The following is a 21,919-nucleotide window of genomic DNA, read 5'->3' on the forward strand; positions in this document are numbered from 1 at the left end:
AAAGCCACAGCTCTGCCTTCCAGAGAGTAAACCCATGGAAAGTATCTGAATCAGATGATGTCCGTGATGTCCTTCAATCCTGCCCAGAGTATACCTGTACCCAAAGCCACAGCTCTGCCTTCCAGAGAGTAAACCCATGGAAAGTATCTGAATCAGATGATGTCCGTGATGTGTCCTTCAATCCTGCCCAGAGTAGCTGGTAGGGATACTTCCTGACCTCTCCCTGCTTCAGTCTAAGGTTCCCATCAACTTTAAGAACACCACTATCATCCTAGTACCGAAGAAAACAAGGTGATGTGCCTTAACGAATACTGCCGCCTGCCTTGACAACCACATTTGTGAAGTTCTGACATTCACCATCATGAGGCTGTTCAGGACACACATTAACTCTAGCCTTCCTCTGCAATGGGATCCTTGACTTACTGACTAATAGTAAACAATCAGATATAGAGTCTAACTATATGGTGTCATGTCAAAACCTTTCCCTCAATATCAGCAGAATAAGAGCTGGTCATTAACTTCAAGGAGGAAGTGCACGAGCTCCTGTTTACATCAGTGCTTCAGTGGCATGTTGGGAACTTGAAGCTTCCAGGAATGAACATCACCAATAGCCTTTCCTGGTCCAACCACATTGACGCTGTGGCCAAGAAAGCTCACCAGCACCTCTACTTCCTCAAGAGACTAAAGAAATTTGATACGTTTCTGTTAACCCTTACCAATTGATACATGATAGAAAAGATCTTAACCAGATGCATTGCGGCGTGGTATGCAAGCAATGGTATGGTATGGCCTGTCAGGTGTGGTGTGGCAGCAATGGTATGGTATGGCCTGTCAGGCGTGGTATGGCAGCAATGGTATGGTATGGCCTGTCAGGCATGGTATGGTATGGCCTGTCAGGCGTGGTATGGTATGGTCTGTCAGGCGTGGTGTGGTAGCAATGGTATGGTATGGCCTGTCAGGCGTGGTATGGTATGGCCTGTCAGGCGTGGTATGGCAGCAATGGTATGGTATGGTCTGTCAGGCGTGGTAAGGCAGCAATGGTATGGTATGGCCTGTCAGGCGTGGTATGGTAGCAATGGTATGGTATGGCCTGTCAGGCGTGGTATGGTATGGCCTGTCAGGCGTGGTGTGGCAGCAATGGTATGGTATGGCCTGTCAGGCGTGGTGTGGCAGCAATGGTATGGTATGGCTTGTCAGGCGTGGTATGGTATGGCCTGTCAGGCGTGGTATGGTATGGTCTGTCAGGCGTGGTGTGGCAGCAATGGTATGGTATGGCCTGTCAGGCGTGGTATGGTATGGCCTGTCAGGCGTGGTGTGGCAGCAATGGTATGGTATGGCCTGTCAGGCGTGGTGTGGCAGCAATGGTATGGTATGGCCTGTCAGGCGTGGTGTGGCAGCAATGGTATGGTATGGCCTGTCAGCAATGGTATGGTATGGCCTGTCAGGCGTGGTATGGTATGGCCTGTCAGCAATGGTATGGTATGGCCTGTCAGGCGTGGTGTGGCAGCAATGGTATGGTATGGCCTGTCAGCAATGGTATGGTATGGCCTGTCAGGCGTGGTGTGGCAGCAATGGTATGGTATGGCCTGTCAGCAATGGTATGGTATGGCCTGTCAGGCGTGGTGTGGTATGGTCTGTCGGGCGTGGTGTGGCAGCAATGGTATGGTATGGCCTGTCAGGCGTGGTATGGTATGGTCTGTCGGGCGTGGTGTGGCAGCAATGGTATGGTATGGCCTGTCAGGCGTGGTATGGTATGGCCTGTCAGGCGTGGTGTGGCAGCAATGGTATGGTATGGCCTGTCAGGCGTGGTGTGGCAGCAATGGTATGGTATGGCCTGTCAGGCGTGGTATGGTATGGCCTGTCAGGCGTGGTATGGTATGGCCTGTCAGCAATGGTATGGTATGGCCTGTCAGGCGTGGTGTGGCAGCAATGGTATGGTATGGCCTGTCAGGCGTGGTATGGTATGGCCTGTCAGCAATGGTATGGTATGGCCTGTCAGGCGTGGTGTGGCAGCAATGGTATGGTATGGCCTGTCAGGCGTGGTGTGGCAGCAATGGTATGGTATGGCCTGTCAGGCGTGGTGTGGCAGCAATGGTATGGTATGGTCTGTCGGGCGTGGTGTGGCAGCAATGGTATGGTATATGGCCTGTCAGGCGTGGTGTGGCAGCTGCTCTGCCTGTCACAACAAGAAACTGCAGATCTTGGACAAGCTCAGCTCACCACGGAAACCAGCCTCTCCTCCATGGACTCTGTCTACATTTCTCTCTAGGTAAAGCAGCAAACGTGAAGATGAAAAAGGACCTATTGCTTTCCTGGCATATATGACAAATAAACTTTTCTCGGGCTTCCAGCTGTGTACAGATATCGATTATAACTGACATTACGATGACAAATGCTGCCATCATCTTCAGGGAGCATCAGTGCTGCTAAAGATTAAACATAAAGATCTCACTGATCCTGGGCATTCTGTCTTTGCTCCTATTGAGCAGAAGATACAAAAGCCTGAAAGGGCATATATCAGACTCAAGGACAGCTTCCATCTTGGCTGCTACAAGACTATTTAACAGATCTCTAGAATGTCAGATGGACTCTTGACCTCAAGGTGACCTTCTACCTGCACTGCATTCTCTCTGCGACTGTAGCACGTTATTCTACACTTATTGTTTTAGCTGGTACTACTAATACACAAGACACTACCTTAGCACATGACAATAATAACAATTTAATTTAGCAGTTATCTTGCTTCACTGGGTAATGTGAGAGGGCTTTGATTATTTTCTGTTTGGCAGCTTGGTGCTGCTGTTGTTGGGAGCTTCCCGACTTGGTAACCTGAAGTGTGTTGCAAGGCAGAGATTATTTTCCTGTTCTGCTGCAGAGTCTGTAGCAACACAATTTACACTGTATATCCAGGAAGGAGTTTGGAGCAAATTCCCAGTCTTTGAACAGAAGCTCCATCACTTTCCATAGTATACTCCCTATCCTGTGTTTGTTGGATCTGAACAGTTCCAGATCTCTTGGAGTAAAAGACCTGACTCTTTGTAGATGAGCTCCAGCAACATTTCTCACTGCTACTATCAGGCAGGAGGTACAGAAGCCTAAAAGTCCCATTCAGCCAGGCTCAGAAACAGCTACTTTCCTCCAACTATCAGGTTCTCGAACCACCCTACACAACCCTAACTGTACCTTAGCAATGGAATAAGATTGTGCACTAGTGAAATTGTATAATTTGTGCACAATTTATACTCTGTGTGTTGTCTACACCTACATGCCTGTGATACTGTTACAAGCAAGTTTTTTTTATTGTACCTGGACTTCACCGTATTCGTGCATTTAACAAACCTGATTTTGTAGCGGTGTGCTACACACAGCGCTGCAATAACGACACGGAGTCGGTGAGCTGCAGTTACAAAAGAGGTTTATTCAAACTTTTTGGCCTCGCTTTAAAGCCTTCCTGATCCCGCCCTCCCCGGGCGGGAATGCTATAGGGGGCGAGTATTCACAGTCCGTCCTGCACGCGGGCTTTTCCCCTTGCTGGTGAAGCAGACTTGGCGCCCTCTTTGGGACCGGCCTCAATGCTGGCGCGCGCCGCTTTGTGAGCTGGTTCGAGTGCGCTGGGAAGTGGGTCGCCACAATTTGACATTTGCTGGTATCTGATGTTTTTGATCTTTTGCAAACTTGCTGGATTAAGTTCAGAAAACAAATCCATTACTTGGGGGTGGAGGGGTTGGGAAAGATGCGCAGCAGGAATGAAAATATGCAAATTCAGTTTTTTTAATACCATTATTTGGAATTTTGGTCTTTTTTTTGTGGCCAGTGTGTAGAATGGCAAAAAGATCAAAACAAAATGAGAGTTGAAGCATATTTGGATGTTGGTGTGGGTAATTAATAGGAGTCACATTATTAGTGTTTTAATAGTAGCATTTAACCCGATGGACAGTTTAAAAACAGGTTGTGTTGCATTTGGATTAAAAACTAGAGTGATTGTGCCCCACAGCTGAAAGTTTAAAATTTATTTTGAGTAATTTGTGAAGTTAAATTCATAGGTTAGTGACAATCTGAACTGAAATTAGGATGTTAGTTAACTCGTTTCTTTAAATTGTGACTAAAAATGTTAATATTACATTTATGTATGGATAAAATAAAACTTGATGGTCCTTAGAAGTCATTAGGATTACTTAATAATACTCGCACATATAAATTTTAATTATTTGCTCAAAATGATACAGATGGGGGCCTTTATAATGTAATTTTGTGTTTAACACAAATTCTATGATTACATCCCATTTAGGAATGAGGTTGTGCCATGGAATGTTTGGCTTTTCTTTCCCATTTTAAGGCAGCAGGGTAGTTACTGAAATGCCTGACATTGTAACTTTCACCAGATTGCTCGTCTTGAAGGATGTTCGAGAGTGGTTGGGATCTGTGGCACGGATGAGAAGTGTCAAGTTTTGGTCCGCAAGATGGGTTTTGATGCCGCCATTAATTACAAAAAAGATGATATTACAGAAAAGCTGTTGGAATACTGTCCGAGTGGAGTGAACGTTTACTTTGACAATGTTGGAGGATACATCAGTGATGTTGTAATTAGTCAGGTATGGATCTTAAGGATTGAAACAATTGAGGGATTACAGACTGTCCATAGCAGATAATACCTTTACCATATCAGCAGAAAAATAATCAAATATCACTTCCTAACCCCACCCATGTCAAACAAAACCAACCCCTTCCCAAGCAACGGGGGGGGGGGATATGTATGTTTGCTCCCTATTAATACTGCTGCCCAAATATGTATCTGTTTTGTGGGGGGAAATCCATGCCAAAAGCCTCAATAAAAGATGAGCAGAAACCATTAAAATGCTTTTGAATCATCTGGATTCATTTCCTCTTTAGTTTTGAAACATGGAATGGCCTTTATTGAAGTGGGCTTTCAAATGAAGAACAGAGAAGCTTTCAGAAATTAGCTCAATCTCTGGGCTGTAATTTATTAGAGGTAAACTGGCATAATGTTCATACTGGGGCTCCAAGAGGACTAGACAAAGCTTCCTTCCCTAGGTGTTCTTGGCAGGTGATTTTGCCTGAAACAACTTGTGACTGGTTGGATCTGGTACTGAACAAGATTTCAATGATAAATCACTTAAGACCACAAGATATAGGAGCAGAATTAGGCAATTTGGCCCATTGAGTCTGCTCCATCATTTATTATGGCTGATCTAACTTTCCTCTCAGCCCCAATCTCCTGCCTTCCTGTATCCCTTCATGTCCTGACCATTTAAGAATCTGTCAGCCTCTGCCTTAAGTATACACAAAGACTTGGCCTCCACAACTGCCTGTGGCAAAGTATTCCACAGATTCACCACTCCCTGGCTGAAGAAATTCCTCATCATCTCCATTCTAAAAGGATACCCCTCTATTCTGAGGCTGTGTTCTTTGGTCTTAAACTCTCTTACCATAGAAAACATCCACTCTATCAAGCCCTTTCACTGTTGGATAGGTTTCAGTGAGGTCACCCCTCATTCTTCTGAATTCTAGTGAATACAGGCCCAGAGACATCAAACATTGTTCATGTGGGATGCCTGGAATCATCTTCATGAGCCTCTTTTGACCCTCTTCAGTTTCAGCACATCCTTTCTAAGATAAGGGGCCCAAAACTGCTCACAATACTCCAAGTGAGGCCTCACCAGTGTTTTATAAAGTCTCAACGTTACATCCTTGCTTTTATATTCTAGTCCTCTTGAAACGAATGCCAAAATTGCATTTGCCTTCCTCACCACAGGTTCAAGCTGCAAATTAACCTTTAGGGAATCCAGCACAAGTACCTTTTTATTTTCTCTCCATTTAGAAAATGGTCAACCCGTTCATTTCTTCTACCAAAGTGCAGTGCTATACACTTCCCAACACTGTATTCCATCTGCATGTCTTTGCCCATTCTCCTAATCCAAGTCCTTTTGTAGCCTCTCTACTTCCTCAAAACTACCTGCCCCTCCACCTGTCATCATATTGTCTGAAAACTTTGCAATAAAGCTATCAATTCCATCATCCAAATCATTGTCATAAAACGTAAAAAGAATCAGTCCCAACACAGACCCCTGTGGAGCACCACTAGTCACCAGCAGCCAACTAAAAAAAGTTACCTTTATTCCCTCTCTTTGCCAATCAGCCACTGCTTTATCTATGCTAGAATCTTCCCTGGATACCCTGGTCTCGTAGCTTGTTAAGCATCCTCTTGTCCGGAACTTTGTCAGAGGCCTTCTGAAAATCCAAGTACACAACGTCAACTGATTCTCCTTTGTCTATCCTGCTTGTTACTACTTCAAGGAATTCCAACAGATTTGTCAGGCAAGATTTTTCCCTTGAGCAAAGCCTGCTGACTGCGGCCTATTTTATCATGTGCCTCCAAGTACCCTGAATTTTATCCTTAATAGTCAACTCCAACATCTTCCCAACTACTGAGGTCAGACTAACTGGCCTATAGTTTGCTTTCTTCTGCCTCTCTCCCTTCTTGAAGAGTGAAATGACATTTGCAATTTTCCTGTCTTTGGGAACCATTCTAAAATCTAGTTATTCTTAAAAGATCATTACTAATGCCTCCACAGTCTTTTCAGCCACCTCTTTCAAAACTCTGGGGTGTACACCATCTGGTCCAGGTGACTTATTTACCTTCAGACCTTTCAGTTTTCCAAGAACCTTCTCTCTAGTTACAGTAACTTCATACACTTATGACCCCTGACACCTGGAATGTCACAGTGAAGATTGATGCAAAATACTTACAGGCAGTCCCCGAGTTACGAACGTCCGACTTACGGACAACTCGTACTTACGAACCGAGGTAGGAGAATGCCGTCCGCCATTTTAAGTCGGATTGCGACGCCGTCAGCCATTTTAAGTTGAATCGCGACACCGTCCGCCATTTTAAGTCGTTGCCATTGACACTGTGTTGAGTGTTTAACTTTGTATTTGGCTTAAATTTTTCTTAGTAAGAGTCACCCTGACCCCCCCCCCCCCCCCCCCGTTCCGGTCGGCTGGTGGCGCAGTGAGATCAGCGCCGAGCTGGAGAACGGAGGTTCCCAAGTTCGATTTAGTGAGAGGCTGCTCCCGTGCCAGATTGATGTCGATCCAGTGACTCCCATACCATTCGTGCCAGGTTGATGTCAAGCTCGCAACTCGACCTCGTAAAAAAAAACACTGCCACCTCCAGTTTAAATTCCCACGTGGAATATTGTGGAGGATCAAATACCCAAACCCAGCACAGCCCCCACTTGTCCCATTTAGCTTGGCTCAGTGCAGTGGAGTTTAGGACCTGGGGAATTCAGTGTTTCTGTTCCATTGACGGGAAGCGATCGCGATTGAAAATAAAGTGGAAATAATAAAGCATTTGGAAAGAGGTGAAACACCATTGGTCATTGAAAAAGCATTAGGCTACATTCGGTCAACAATCGGAACTATTTTGAAGGATAACGGATAAAGTGAGAATAATGGAGTATGTGAAAGACCTTGTCCCGATGAAAGCTACAATTATTACTAAGCAATGCAGTGGTTGAATTACTGGAATACATGTTTCTTAAGTGTTTTATATGCATAGAAAGGTAAAATATATACTAAGACAAACGTTTGACTAACTGACGCTAAATAATGCCGGATGTACTTGTTCCAACTTACGTACAAATCCGACTTAAAGACGGACTTAGGAACGGAACTCGTGCGTAACCCGGGGACTGCCTGTATTCAGTTGATCTGCCATTTCCTTGTCCCCATCACTATCTCTCCAGTATCATTTTCCATCATTCTCACCTCTGTTTTACACTTTATGTATCTGAAGAAACTTTTGGTATCCTCTTTAATATCATTGGCTAGCTTACTTTCATATTCCATCTTTACCTTAATGATTTCTTAGTTGTCTTCTGTTGGTTTTTAAAAGCTTCCCAATCTTCTAACTTCCCACTATTTTTTATTATATGCCCTCCCTTTGGCTTTTATGTTGGCTTTGACTTTTCTTGTTTAAGTAGTAAAATGACACGATAAACATCAGTGGCCCAAAACAAAAACATTTTAGAAATTTTGACTATCCTTTTATGTAGGGGAGTAAGATGTTTTCCCACGTAACCAACTGGGACAGCTCTAATATTGCCTGTTCTTTCACTGGATACTCAGTCTCAGGATAATATATGATGACATATCAGTACTTTGATAATAAATTTGCTTTGAACTTTTACTTTTCCGTCTAAACTCAAGGCAGTGTAATTTAGTAGAACATTTCAATGTTTTATTTTAATCCAGATGAATAAAGACAGTCACGTCATTCTATGTGGACAGATTTCCCAGTACAACAAAGATGTGCCTTACCCTCCTCCACTACCTTCTCACACAGAGGCTATCCTAAAGGAAAGGAATATCACAAGGTAAACAAATGATTCCTGTTTCTATTTACAGTTAGGGTATTTGTTTTGTAGCTTTATCTTTTGGGGGACAGTGAGAAGTTTTGGATCTGTGCCCTTCATTCAGAGGGAGCATGGCCAGGGCCGGATTAACCTAGTAGCAAAAGTAGCGTATGCTATGGGCCCCGCATTTTCGAGGGCCCCGCCCACAATAAATGCTTGCAAGCTGCAGTCTGGTGAAATCGGCATTCTCACCGTTTTCTTACAACTGTTAGAGTGAGTGTTGGGTAGATGATTCATTTACACTTAAATAATTGTCTTCAGCCATCAGTCTTCTGTTTGACAAAGTGCTGTGGATTGAGTTCAGAACAATGCATTTCCTAAAAGCTGTGAACCCAGATTCAATGCATCTCTGAAACAAGAATGCTAAGTTTACAGGTAGTTGTGAAGACACCATATCTATGCTTTTTGAATATGAATTGTCCTCTGTGTTAGCACGTAATGTACCAAATAATGTATTACAGACAGATACTTTATTGATCCCGAGGGAAATTGGGTTTCGTTACAGTCACACCAACCAAGGATAGTGTAGAAATACAGCAATATAAAACCATAAATAATTAAATAATAATAAGTAAATTATTCCAAGTGGAAATAAGTCCAGGACCAGCCTATTGGCTCAGGGTGTCTGACACTCCAAGGGAGGAGTTGTAAAGTTTGATGGATTTTAACTGCAAAGCCTCATTTGTTTCATCAATGACCTTCTGGGAAGGAGAATAATCAGCCTTGCTGGATTTTACATGATGTGTAAAATCATGTGATCTTGTGATTGCTACCTTAATCCTGTAATCACGGGAGTTAGAGGGGGATAATAATATCCAAATTGTTGGCAATGCTCACATCCTGTGAACCCGGAGAAGAAAGCGGAAAGCATTTTCACAAGTTAAAATCAAAGTTATTTGCCCTGAGATAGAATATCTTAATCGATTACCGTAGATTCCGGATTTTAAGCCGCTACTTTTTTCCCACATTTTGAACAGCTTTGAACACTGCGGCCTTTACTACGGTGCGGCTAATGCATGATTTTTTTTCATGCCGCCAAAAACATTTTGCCTCGTAACAGTAGACCAATAAAATTGATGAGTAGTTCACAGAGGTCCAATGAAATTGTACGATAAATCAAGCGCACTTTCACAATTAAATTATTGTAAATCAGTCATTTGTACTCACCCTCATCAACATGGAAAACACTCGAAGAAAAGCATTGTGCTGCCTTTATGGCAGTTATTTAGTTTATAATATTTTCGCTTAGTAATTCATTTGTTAGTATGTTTTCTGTACTACAGCCCGGAATGCTAGACGTCACATCCGGTTTCGCCGCGTCTTGTGGGAAATACCGGTTTGCGATAAACGGGAAGGTGGGGGGAGCGCATTACGCGAGCGAAAACGCTGCTTTTAAGTTAAAGGCGATCAATAACTTTTCCTGGTAGGCTGCAGTATATATATTTTTACCAGTCGCTAGGAGATATTGGAATGTTGTTCGTGCACTGTTCAGTAAAAAAGTATACGCAATGTAATTTGTGTGTTACCGATACGTATGTATATTTTAAAGTAGCCGTATTACATGCAAGGTTCAAAAAAAAGGCATTTGCAATATGTATTTGTTTGTTACCATACAGATTTAATTAAAAGTTAAAAAATCCTCACGTGTAATATCTTTCTGTGTAAATATCTCATATTACAACGTGGGACACCTACGGCCTAAAATCCGGTGCGGCTTGTACAAGTACAAAATTGATTTTCTTTCTAAAATTAGAGCCAGCGGCTTTTAATCAGGTGCGCTCTGTAGTACGGAATCTACGGTACTCATGTGAAAAAAAAGTTCGAATGAATGAGGTCCGCTAATGACAGGACGTTTTGATAGACATGGATTGTGTGTGTTTCTGTGCAGTTCGATGTCTCACGTCACAAATGAAAAAACTACGAACAGTTCCAGTGACAAGTCTGCATGACCCAGGTTAAGTTGTCAATTGGTATTCATACACAAAACGAGATTGAGAGGAATGAGACGGCATTCTAGGGACTGTCAGGAACACAAGTTGAAAATCTGAAAGGGAGCGCTGATAGATCAGGTTATCAGTAAATACCTCTGGTTCCGCTAATTGTTTCAAGGCATCAGATGATTTGCGAACAACTCCGTTTGAAAGAGGCCCGCATACGCAACAATTCTAACATGGAACGTGAGTTGGAACCGGAACATCATCTCATATAGAAAATTGTGGTGTGAACGCATTTTCATTAACACGGACTAAAATCGCATCAGCAGTTGCTAAGAGCGAGGAGACGTTGCGGCCTCCGTACAAGTAACCGAAAGTTACTTACCCGGGACACTGATAAATCCAATTACTGTGTAACAAATAATCTGTGCTTGTACCAGAGTTAATCCTGGGCTATTAAAATTTAAAAGTCTGCTCCCAATTTTCTAATGTTCTACTTTTCATAAAAGACAGTGAGGGTAAATAAATTCAAACAAAGCGCAATTATCAAATTTCTTCTGCGTCTACTGGGTAAAATACTTCAGGGACCAGACGTTCAGAGTCCACCGCGTTCAGAAGAACATGAACTTCTGCGTGAAATAGACATTTCCAGTATCATCAACTAATTTCCTCATGCTAAATCTAGAAAATCTAACTTTCAAATTGTAGTTTTGTTACTTTTGATATTTGAAATTGATACCTACATGTAAGTAATACTATTACTGAAGTGTCAGACATTTGTCGTATTATCTGGCTGTATAGCAAATGAAAAAATTGAATTGCTTTACAATGTAAGTAAATAATTTATGTTTTAATACTTACGTGTTTGTTTAAAAATTTAGGGCCCCTTTATAACTTATGCTACAGGCCCCGCACTAGCTTTCCGGCCCTGAGCATGGCTCTAAATGAATTGTTGCAGTCTTTCTGTTAAAGGCTGCTGATCAGTGAGTTCCAGGATTTTGATCCAATCATAAAACAGGAATGATGAGAGATGGTCAAGACTGGGTAGAATGTTGTGTGATTTCCAGCCTCATTATTCTTCCAGATAGAAGAGATTGTTATTTTGGAAGTTGCTGCCAAAGAGATTTTGACAAGTTTCAGAAGTGCATTTTTGAGAACAGCAATTCTTTTAATTTAGGTACCCATTCAAGTTCATGTTCATTGTCATAGGCACACAGGGAGTAAATGTCATGAATGGTAGATTTTTTGCAGCAGCAACATGATACATTATGAAAAAGACAAACATAAGTTAACATATACTTAAATAAACAATTTATGCACCACCTGTAATGCAAATAAATATAATGACATCAGTGCAAGTTGAGAGAGAAAGTAAAAGAAATGTAGTGCAAGGTAGTATTAGGAACTTTCAGGTCCGTTCAAGAAACCTAATGCAGTGGGGAAGAAGCAGTTGTTGAACATTGGCATGCGGGTCGTCTGGCTCCTGATGGCAGCCTCAAGAAGGGGGTATGACTAGGATAGTTGGAGTCCTTGATGATTGATGTCACCTTCCTGAGTCTTTGCCTACTGTAGCTGTCTTTGTGGGTAGAAACGTATTGGTGATGGAACTTGCTGGGTCTATTACTCTCTGTAGCTGCCTGAGTTCTTGTGCATTGGAGTTTCCATACCAGGCAGTGATGGAAAACCAGAATCTACAGATTTTTCCAATGTAAGTCTGTAGCCATTTGTCAGAATCTTTGACATGAATCTCCTTGAACCTGTAAGAAAAGATGCTGGTGTGCTTTTATGATTACATCAATGTGCAGTGCCCAGGATGGACCCAGAAACATGAAGCTGCTGACCCCACAATGAGGACTTGTTTGTGTTTGCCTTCCTAAAGTCCACAATTGGTTCCTTGGTTTTGCTGATGTTGAGCATAAGGCTGTTATTATGGCACCGCTCAACCATCTCGCTCCTACGCACCTTCTCACCACCATCTGGAATTATGTCAAAAGCAGTAGCGTCATCAAATTTGTAGATGGCTTTGGAGCTGTGTGTAACCACATAGTGGTAGATGAAGAGCGCAGGGAGCTAAGCTTGAGGATAACTGGGTTGATGGCTAGTGAGGTTGAGATGAGGATTCTGAACTGCACTGATTGTAGTCTCCCAGTGAGAAAGTCAAGGATCCAATTACAGAGTGAGGTACTGAGTTCTAGGAGCTTTGACGAGATGGTGTTGACCACCGTGCGGTATTCAGTGAACAACAGCCTGACGACACACACAAAATGCTGGAGGAACTGGCAAAGTTTATGGAAAAGAGTGCTGTTGATGCTCCGGGCCAAGACACTTCATCAGGACTGGAGGGAAAATCTTGAGGAGTCAGAGTAAGAAGGTGGGGTGATGGGAGAAGGAAACACAAGGGAACAGGTGAAACTTGGGGGGGGGGGGAGGAGGAGTGAAGTAAAGAGCTGGGAAGTTGATTGGGTGAAAGAGAAAGGGCTGGAGAAGAGGAAATCTAATAGGAGTGTACAGAAGGCCATGGAAGAAAGAAAAGGGGAAGGAGCACCAGAGGGAGGTGATGGGCAGGTAAGGAGATAAAGTAAGAGAGGGAAATGGGAATGCTGAAGTGCGGGGTGGGGGTGGGGCATTACCAGAAGTTTGAGAATCACACCCTGAAGTGTGTTCTGGTCCAGAGCAGAGAGCCAGCGAGATGGTGTCTGCTGCAGACCTACTTGAGGTGATAGCACTCTTTACTCCATTTAAACTACTCAATGCTGTAATGATTGTATAAGGACTATTACTTCTCCTTCTCCATTTTCCTTATTGATCTTCACAGAGAGAGATTCTTGGTGACAAACTATTCAGATAAGTATGCCACAAGCCTGGTGCAGTTGACCCGGTGGCTGAAGGAGGGGAAACTGAAGGTACTGTACCACACTCTATTCTTGCTGCTTGTGTATAAAAACTATTTCAAGTAATCATGTCACAAGTCATGGTCACATTGGATGATTTTTGTCAATTACATGAACCATCTGTTCACTGTATTTGCTTGATAAATCATATTCTGCATTTGCTGCGAGATTATGTTACAGATGCAGGTGTGGCTCAGATTTCAAGCATGGCTGAACAAATAGATTGGTGGTTGTCTGCACTGGGACCTTGGCCTCCATGGGTTGTGATATCTATTTCTCTCATTGAGTGTGAAGCATAAATGTTTAGTGTCCTAATCCTGTTGCAGGAATATTAAATTTGCTGATGTGCTTTTGCAGCCATTGCTGTGGTAGCTGATTGTTTTTGTTCTGTTAGTCAGAAAACTAGCATTTTTCTTTCCCAAATAAATACAGACTGTTTTCTGATGCCTCTAATACTCACCATCATGAAGCATTTCAAGAGACAGGTCATGGTGTGCATTAACCCCTAGACAAACTTGACCTTAGGTGAATTTCATCTCCCTGGCCCTATGCTGATCACTGGAGTATCTGGATAACAAAGACACCTACATCAGACACCCATTTATTGATTACAGCTCTGCCTTTAATAGCACAATTCCAAACCCCTAGACCTAGGATTCTACACCTCCCTTTGCAACATGATACTTGACTTTGCAATCTGTCAGAATGAATAGGCAGATGATTATCCTCAACACTGTCCTCTGCCCCTACTCTAGTCATTTACAACTGCATGGCTGGAATCTGCTCCAGCTCCAACTACAAGTTTTCAGATGACACCACCGTAGTGGGTGAGATAGAAAATACAGACAAAACATAGAAAACCCACAGCACAAAACAGGCCCTTCGGCCCACAAAGTTGTGCCAAACACGTCCCTACCTTAGAAATTACAAGGGTTATCCATAGCCCTCTATTTTTCTAAGCTCCATGTACCTATCTAAAAGTCTCTTAAAAGACCCTATCGTATCCACCTCCACCACTGTTGCAGACAGATCTTAAATAATGATGAGATGAAGTATAGCTAAGGGATGGGAGTCTGGTGGCAGGACAACATTTCCCTATGTCAGCAAAACAAAAGAACCAGTCACTAAGGAATCTGTGTCAATGTAGACGTCATTTAAGAGCATCAGGTTCCTTGGTGTAAATATGAATAACAGTTTGAGCTTGAGTACCCAGGACACCTTCAAGGATCAATGTCTCAGAAAGGCAGAATCCATTATTAAGGACCTCCAGCACCCAGGGCATGCCCTTTTCTCACTGTTACCATCAGGTAGGAGGTACAGAAGCCTGAAGGCACACACTCAGCAATTCAGAAGCAGCTTCTTCCCCTCTGCCATCTGATTCGTAAATGGACATTGAACCCTTGAATACGACCTCACTTTTTAAAGTATATATTATTTGTTTTTTGCACAATTTTTAATCTATATACATACAGTGGCATGCAAAAGTTTGGGCACCCCGATCAAAATTTCTGTTACTGTGAATAGTTAATTGAGTAGAAGATGAACTGATCTCCAAAAGTCATAAAGATGAAGCATTCTTTTCAACATTTTAAGCAAGATTAGTGTATTAGTTTTGCTTTGTACTATTTTAGAGTGGAAAAAAAAGGAGCACCATGCAAAAGTTTGGGCACCCCGAGAGATTTGAGCTCTCAGATAACTTTTACCAAGGTCTCAGACCTTAATTAGCTTGTTAGGGCTATGGCTTGTTCACAGTCATCGTTCGGAAAGGCCAGGTGATGCAAATTTCAAAGCTTTATAAATACCCTGACTCCTCAAACCTTGTCCCAACAATCAGCAGCCATGGGCTCCACTAAGCAGCTGCCTAGCACTCTGAAAATTAAAATAAATGATGCCCAGAAAGCAGGAGAAGGCTATAAGAGGATAGCAAAGTGTTTTCAGGTAGCCATTTCCTCAGTTTGTGATGTAATTAAGAAATGGCAGTTAACAGGAATGGTGGAGGTCAAGTTGAGGTCTAGGAGACCAAGAAAACTTTCCGAGAGAACTGCTTGTAGGATTGCTAGAAAGGCAAATCAGAACTCCCGTTTGACTGCAAAAGACCTTCAGGAAGATTTAGCAGACTCTTTCTTTCTTTCTTTTTCAATCTTTTTATTAGTATTAATAATATTATGAACAAAATACAATTGATATATTAATAAAGGGATTACAAACATACAATTTCCCACTACACATGAAAGAATACATAAGCAATGATTACAGTATAAATAAGTTTTCCCAAATAGCAGACTCTGGAGTGGTGGTGCACTGTTCTACTGTGCAGCAACACCTGCACAAATATGACCTTCATGGAAGAGTCGTCAGAAGAAAACTTTTCCTGCGTCCTCACCACAAAATTCAGTGTCAGAAGTTTGCAAAGGAACATCTAAACAAGCCTGATGCATTTTGGAAACAAGTCCTGTGGACTGATGAAGTTAAAATAGAACTTTTTGGCCGCAATGAGCAAAGGTATGTTTGGAGAAAAACGGGTGCAGATTTCATGAAGAGAACACCTCTCCAACTGTTAAGCACGAGGGTGGATCGATCATGCTTTGGGCTTGTGTTGCAGCCAGTGGCACGGGGAACATTTATTTCATTAGTCGAGGGAAGAATGAATTCAATTAAATGCCAGCAAATTCTGGAAGCAAACATCACACCGTCTGTAAAAAAGCTGAAGGTGAAAAGAGGATGGCTTCTACAACAGGATAATGATCCTAAACACACCTCAAAATCCACAATGGGCTACCTCAAGAGGCACAAGCTGAAGGTTTTGCCATGACCCTCACAGTCCCCCGACCTAATCATCATCAAAAATCTGTGGATAGACCTCAAAAGAGCACTGCATGCAAGACGGCCCAAGAATCTCACAGAACTAGAAGCCTTTTGCAAGGAAGAATGGGTGAAAATCCCACAAACAAGAATTGAAAGACTCTTAGCTGGCTCCAGAAAGCATTTACAAGCTGTGATACTTGCCAAAGGGGGTGTTACTAAGCACTGACCATGCAGGGTGCCTAAACCTTTGCTTCGGGCCCTTTTTCTTTTTTGTTATTTTGAAACTGTGAAAGATGGAAATTAAAAAGTAATCTTGCTTAAAACGTGTAATCTTTAACTTTATGCCTTTTGGAAATTAGGTCATCTTTTACTCGCTTAGCTATTCACAGTAACAGAAATTTTGACCGGGGTGCCCAAACTTTTGCATGCCACTGATTTACTTGATTTGTAATTGATTAGTAATTGATTTACTTATTTGTTTATTATTATATTTTGTTTTTTCTCTGCTAGATTATGTATTGATTGAACTGCTGCTGCTAAGTTAACAAATTTCACATCACATGCCGGTGATAATAAACCTGATTCTGATTCAACCAGATCAGCGCCCTGGCCAAGAAAGCTCACCAGTGCCTCTACTTCATACGTCCCCATGATTCACCAATTTTAATTTAATGCACTACAGAAAACATCTTAGCTGGATGCATCATGAATTGATATAGCATTTGCTTTGTCCAAGGCAGCAAGAATTTGCAGAGAGTTTTGGCCACAGCTCAGTCCATAATGAAAATCAGCCCCAGCACCATGGAATCTGTCTACACTTCTCACTGCCTCAGAAAAGCAGCCAACATAATCAAGCCTGGATACTGTCCCTTCTTCCATTTGGAAGAAGGTAAAAATTTTGAAAAATGTACCCTCAGGCTCAAAATAGCTTCTGGAATAGACCTTTTGCACCATAAACTCCTGACCTTGCAATCTACCTCAATGTGGCTCTTGCATCTTATTGTCTGTCTGAACTGTACTTTCTTTGTAGCTGTAACACTATTCTCTTATCATTTTTCCCCTTGCACTACCTCGATGTACTTGTGTTGTGAGATGATCTGTCTGGATAGCATGCTGGTTGGTTTTTCACTTCATCGGTACATGTGACAATAAAAACAATTACAACTTTGATGCATGTGGGATCGTATTCAGATTTTGACTGCTTGACTGTTTGTGACAGCTTGGCTTGTAGCTGACAGCATCCTGTTTTCAGTCTTTGCCAGCCATTAGTTGTATAATAGGAGAACATTAAAACTGGAAACAGTGGTTCCCCACCCCACCCCACCCTGCCCGCCCGCCCACCACCGCCCGATCTCTCTCCATGGCACCCATTGAGCTGATATTTTGCACTGAATGACAATGTGTAAATTAGATAAACTCTTTGGGGCAAAAGGTTTATCCAATAGGTTGCTAGCTGAGTTGACAAAATAGCTATTAATGAGAATGTTACTCAGAAGCTGAGAAAATTGAGGAAGGGATGCCACAGCTGCAGTGTCAGCTGACCAGAGTCAACAAGCATAACTGAAACTAAATTCTGAGAAAATGTAGTGTAGCTATGGAGAGAAGGGCAGAGTTGATAACCCTGCATCAGAGGAGGCTGTGCTTCCTGCATTTTTTTAAGTTTCCCACTATCTGCAGTATTTGATTTATTTAGAGGTGTGGCACAGTAACAGGCCCTCTGGCTCAACGAGCCTCATCTGCCCTATTACACCATATAACCAATTACCTCTGGTCTTTGAAGTGTGTGAGGAAAGCCATGGGGAGAACATAGAAACTCCTTGCAGATAGTGGTGGAAATGAGCCCAAGTCACTGGCAATGTATTACTGGTGCACATGCAGCCAGAAGTGTAACTTTGGCAGGTAGGACAGGAGTTGTCTGTTCATGGAGACAATGCTGAAACTGACCCTTCAGTTTGGGATGAAACCAAAGTACCTGGGGAACCACATCACAGGGAGAATATGCAGGCTTCACAGACAGCTGAAGATTGAAGCTGGATCTGAGGCAATGTCTTTACTAGCTACATCACTCTGGGTTTGCACCAAGCTGTTCTTGGTTAAAATAGTAATTAATGTAATTGTTTGTAATAGGGGCTAATTACAAATTAACTCCCTGGAATCAGAGTATCTGCTTGGCTGTGTTTCAGGAGCAAATGAATACTTGGCCTGTGCATCAGCAGAGTGAAATTGTTACAATGATGCTTTCAGGTTATCATCCAGTAAGTAAGTTGGCATTGTGATAGAAATCGCTGGAGGAATGGAGAGAGAGATTTTTATACTGCAGTGCAAAATTGAGTTTGGGTTAATGTACACTGGTAGTAGGTCTTTAAAGGTGTTTGTAGTTTTCACCAGTGCTTCTGTTCCCGCAGGTTTGTGAGACGGTGGTGAAAGGACTGGAAAACATTGGAGGTAAGGAGAGGTTGGCTTTGTGCCACCCTTTGTTAATGGTGCTTGTTCCCCACTTTCCTTTTCAATTGAGTTTTGTATGCTATGCACCTTACAGTGACTTGTTCTTCGGCTTATGTAGGACAGGTGTCCAAAGCTGGCCAATTTGCAAGATCAATTTAAATCTTTCATACATTTTCAGTCTTTTATTAACATTACAGTAGACTAGCAGCTAAGATCAGGATATGCGGGCAAGTAGTAGACTGGCAGGAAAGTGGTCAGAAACAAGGGGGTCAAAATAGATGGTCAGACTAGGAAAAGTTCGAAAGCAATGTCCCATGAGGAATACCACTATTTCTGTTTGGATTCTGGAATTAGAAATGCAGTTTCAATTCTTATGGGCATCACTGAATGTCTGTGGTTAATCATGTATTGTAATGTGAGGATGTTAATGCACCATGAAAAGGTAATGTGATCTTCATTATCAGTAAGATTTCAGTTGCTGCAGCAATTTAAGAATTTAGCACTACAAAATCCAAAAATTAGTAAGCATACATCATGAGTTAGTAAAGCCACAATTGCAAGTATATACAGGAGCTCATTTCTGGTAGAATAGAATTCAGAAATGGGGAAGTTGTATTCAACACAAGATCACACTTGAGATACCCTCAAATATGGATTACTTGTTTTCACAGGAGCCACCTTTTAGCAGATAGACGTAAATGATAAAATTCATCATCATTTCAATTCAACAGCTCAATTTTTGGTCAACAGAAACAAAATGTTTGAAAATCAAGATCTTAATCTCTGCTCAGCTTGTGGTCTACTAACAGCAGTGATCCCTGCGCTGTTTCTGAGACATGATCTCTCTACAGTTGGCACATCACTGTATTGAAAAGATTGCTCAATATCCTCTGCAAGAACAAGTGAGCCAACGTTTGCATCCTCTCCCAGACCAACAGTGAGGCTCTAATTGCATTCAGTCAGATGCTTTGCACAGGCAACTTCATTATCATGGCCAAGAAACACTTGGGTGTAGTCATTTTCCATGAAATGGAACATTCCCATTGCTGATTCCTGGCCCTTGACCATGTGAAAGAAAGAGCATTTTTGGGATGATTGAGAATCACACATCCACACATTGGGAGAACAGGCAAGCTTAGCATAATTGAGGGAAAGGACACAGCACTTCACCAGCAGCCTGTCAGACAGCTCCTATCCCTTCTGTAAAGAAAAATCTGCATTTCCCACAATGGCTTCATCAATTACCTCAAAACACTCAGAAATGGTGTGGAAGCAAATCTGTTTTGATCCTCCAGATACTGCCTCAGAAAAAGAAAAGGACCCTGCATTACTTTGAGGCCTGCATATCAAAAAATAGACAGTGCAACAATTGACTTATAAGGATGATGGTTGTATCAATTCTACTTTTGAGAAATTTTCAACAGGGTCTGCACTTTTTCTCCTAGAGAAAATAGTTGAGAATAAACCTCATAGGCCTGTGATTTTGAAAGTGTTTGCAAGCATGGATGTGGGAAAGAGGTTCCATGTGGAATCCAGAACTGTGAACCAATGATGCAAGACTTCCAGTTTAAAAAAAAAGAAACTATCCATGAGTTTTCTTTTTAATGTAGAACTTATTACCATTGGGAATGACTGAGATGAAAAGCAGGGATTGATTTATGGAGAAACTGGATTTAACACTTAAGGAAGAATGAAATGGAATGTCAAGCATTTGTTTCCTCCCACTCTTTCTTCCTTTAATCTTGGGCAGACCAAGATACAATTGGACATCTAGAGACAATTCTTAGTGTTGTGCATTATAGCAGAACACTGAGTTAGTATTCTACCAGCTCCTGTATATACTTGCAGTTGTGGTTTTGCTCTGCTTTTATGTACTTTCCCATAAGCTAACCTTCTTTGCCTTGTCACACTCTTATGTTCTCCAACATTTTTTTTTCTGATTCCAATCAAAGTATTGCACCAGCATATCATGAAAACTGCACTGAATCAAAAGCATTGGGAACTGTTTCTGAAAATAACTATTGGGAATTCTCCATTAATTCCTGAGCTGGCGATTTTTTTAAAAGCCTCAATTCTTCTCTTACAGCTGCCTTTGAGTCAATGATGAACGGACGCAATATTGGGAAACAACTTGTCCTGGTCTCTGAGGGGTAATGAGGCAAAGTGCCCATTCTTCCTGAAACATTGTTGCTACGGTTTTACTGGCTCTGCTACACTGAGCCCGGCAGTAGATGTTTCTCTTGCCTCTACCTTTCAGATGGAGAGAGGAACGTAAGGAAAGATTGCTAACTGAGGCTTTAGCATATTACTAATCTATTTGTCTAGACATTTTGTATAAATCATGTCAATTTAAATAAAATTCCTATGATCTGTTCATGTTGGAATAATAAATTCTAAGATTTTGCTCATTTAAAACTTAACTGTTAAGATTTTGTCCTTTTTATTTAAACATGGCACTTGGGTTGCAGAACCTTATTTTTGCAGGGCTCACCATTTCCCACCTACTCATATGAAAGGGCTCAGGAATTCTTTGGGAACTCTTCCTACCACTAAATCTTGATCTGACTAATCTCTGGCCTAGAACTCATTAAATCCAATTGATACAAATCATGTTATTACCTCTGCTTCCTGACCAGAATGACTCTTACTCAAAGTTCAAAGTACATTTATTATCAAAGTATATACAAATTATACAACCTTGAAAGTGACAGCCTACAGAAATTCATCTACTTACAGGCAGCTACAAAGCAAGAAACCCGAGAGAACCCAATTTTTAAAAACAGACCAATACCCAATGTGCAGAGAGATTTTTTTTTGGCTGGAGCTGCCAGAGCAGTCACAGAAACTCAGTGCCATGGAGAGAGGAGTAAACATCAGAAAGCAGTGCGCAGTATCAGCCCAGTCCTCACCTCTGGTTCTGACAACCTGCCTTATCAGTCTGTCTGGCCTGGCATTTAAATTCTCCAAACACTGGGTCACCAGGATCCAGGCCCCGCTGCAGTGTTACGTCCTGGGTTTAGACCCTGCTGGCCAGCCCGTGGCCGCCACCCCATTCTGGTCCGTGCTCGGCCTTTCCAGATCGGCTCGGTACTTAGATTTATCCAACCTTGCTCTCGGTTTAAGTGGACAGGCTTTGAAACTCCTCCACTCCGACTCGAATGTGCCTCAACATCACTCCGCCTACTTCTCCTCAAACGTGCCACACTCTGACTTTGCATTGCATCTGCACGCCTCGACCCTCAAGTCAACCTCGCCTTTGCTCACCTCTTCATTGTTTGCAGTGATAGTTTACCACAATTTACCACATTAAAAGTGTTATCAATGAAGTATTTAGTTGTACTTTGTGCCTTTTGAACCACCAGTAAGTTGTCACCAAACTTTAGTAGCGCAGCCTTAAACCAGAAGCAAA

General features: G+C 42.1%; 1 protein-coding gene across 16 annotated transcripts in view; it reads left to right on the top strand.

Annotated features, from left to right (window-relative positions):
• Positions 1-20,930, top strand: part of ptgr2 (prostaglandin reductase 2) — an 82,001-nt gene extending 61,071 nt beyond the window's left edge. For 12 of the 16 annotated variants that reach the window (XM_073040468.1, XM_073040464.1, XM_073040469.1 and 9 more), the window contains 6 exons: positions 4,383-4,592; positions 8,275-8,396; positions 13,185-13,272; positions 16,806-16,954; positions 18,471-18,510; positions 20,597-20,930. In XM_073040468.1, the coding sequence (XP_072896569.1) occupies positions 4,383-4,592; positions 8,275-8,396; positions 13,185-13,272; positions 16,806-16,954; positions 18,471-18,489 (588 nt within the window). In that variant the 3' untranslated portion in view covers positions 18,490-18,510; positions 20,597-20,930. The remainder of the gene's footprint in view (positions 1-4,382; positions 4,593-8,274; positions 8,397-13,184; positions 13,273-16,805; positions 16,955-18,470; positions 18,511-20,596) is intronic. The other 4 variants (XM_073040474.1, XM_073040467.1, XM_073040476.1 and 1 more) reach the window with 4 other exon arrangements.
• The last annotated feature ends 989 nt before the right edge of the window (positions 20,931-21,919 follow it).

Source organism: Hemitrygon akajei, chromosome 3 (assembly GCF_048418815.1).
Source record: "Hemitrygon akajei chromosome 3, sHemAka1.3, whole genome shotgun sequence".
Lineage (NCBI taxonomy): Eukaryota > Metazoa > Chordata > Chondrichthyes > Myliobatiformes > Dasyatidae > Hemitrygon > Hemitrygon akajei.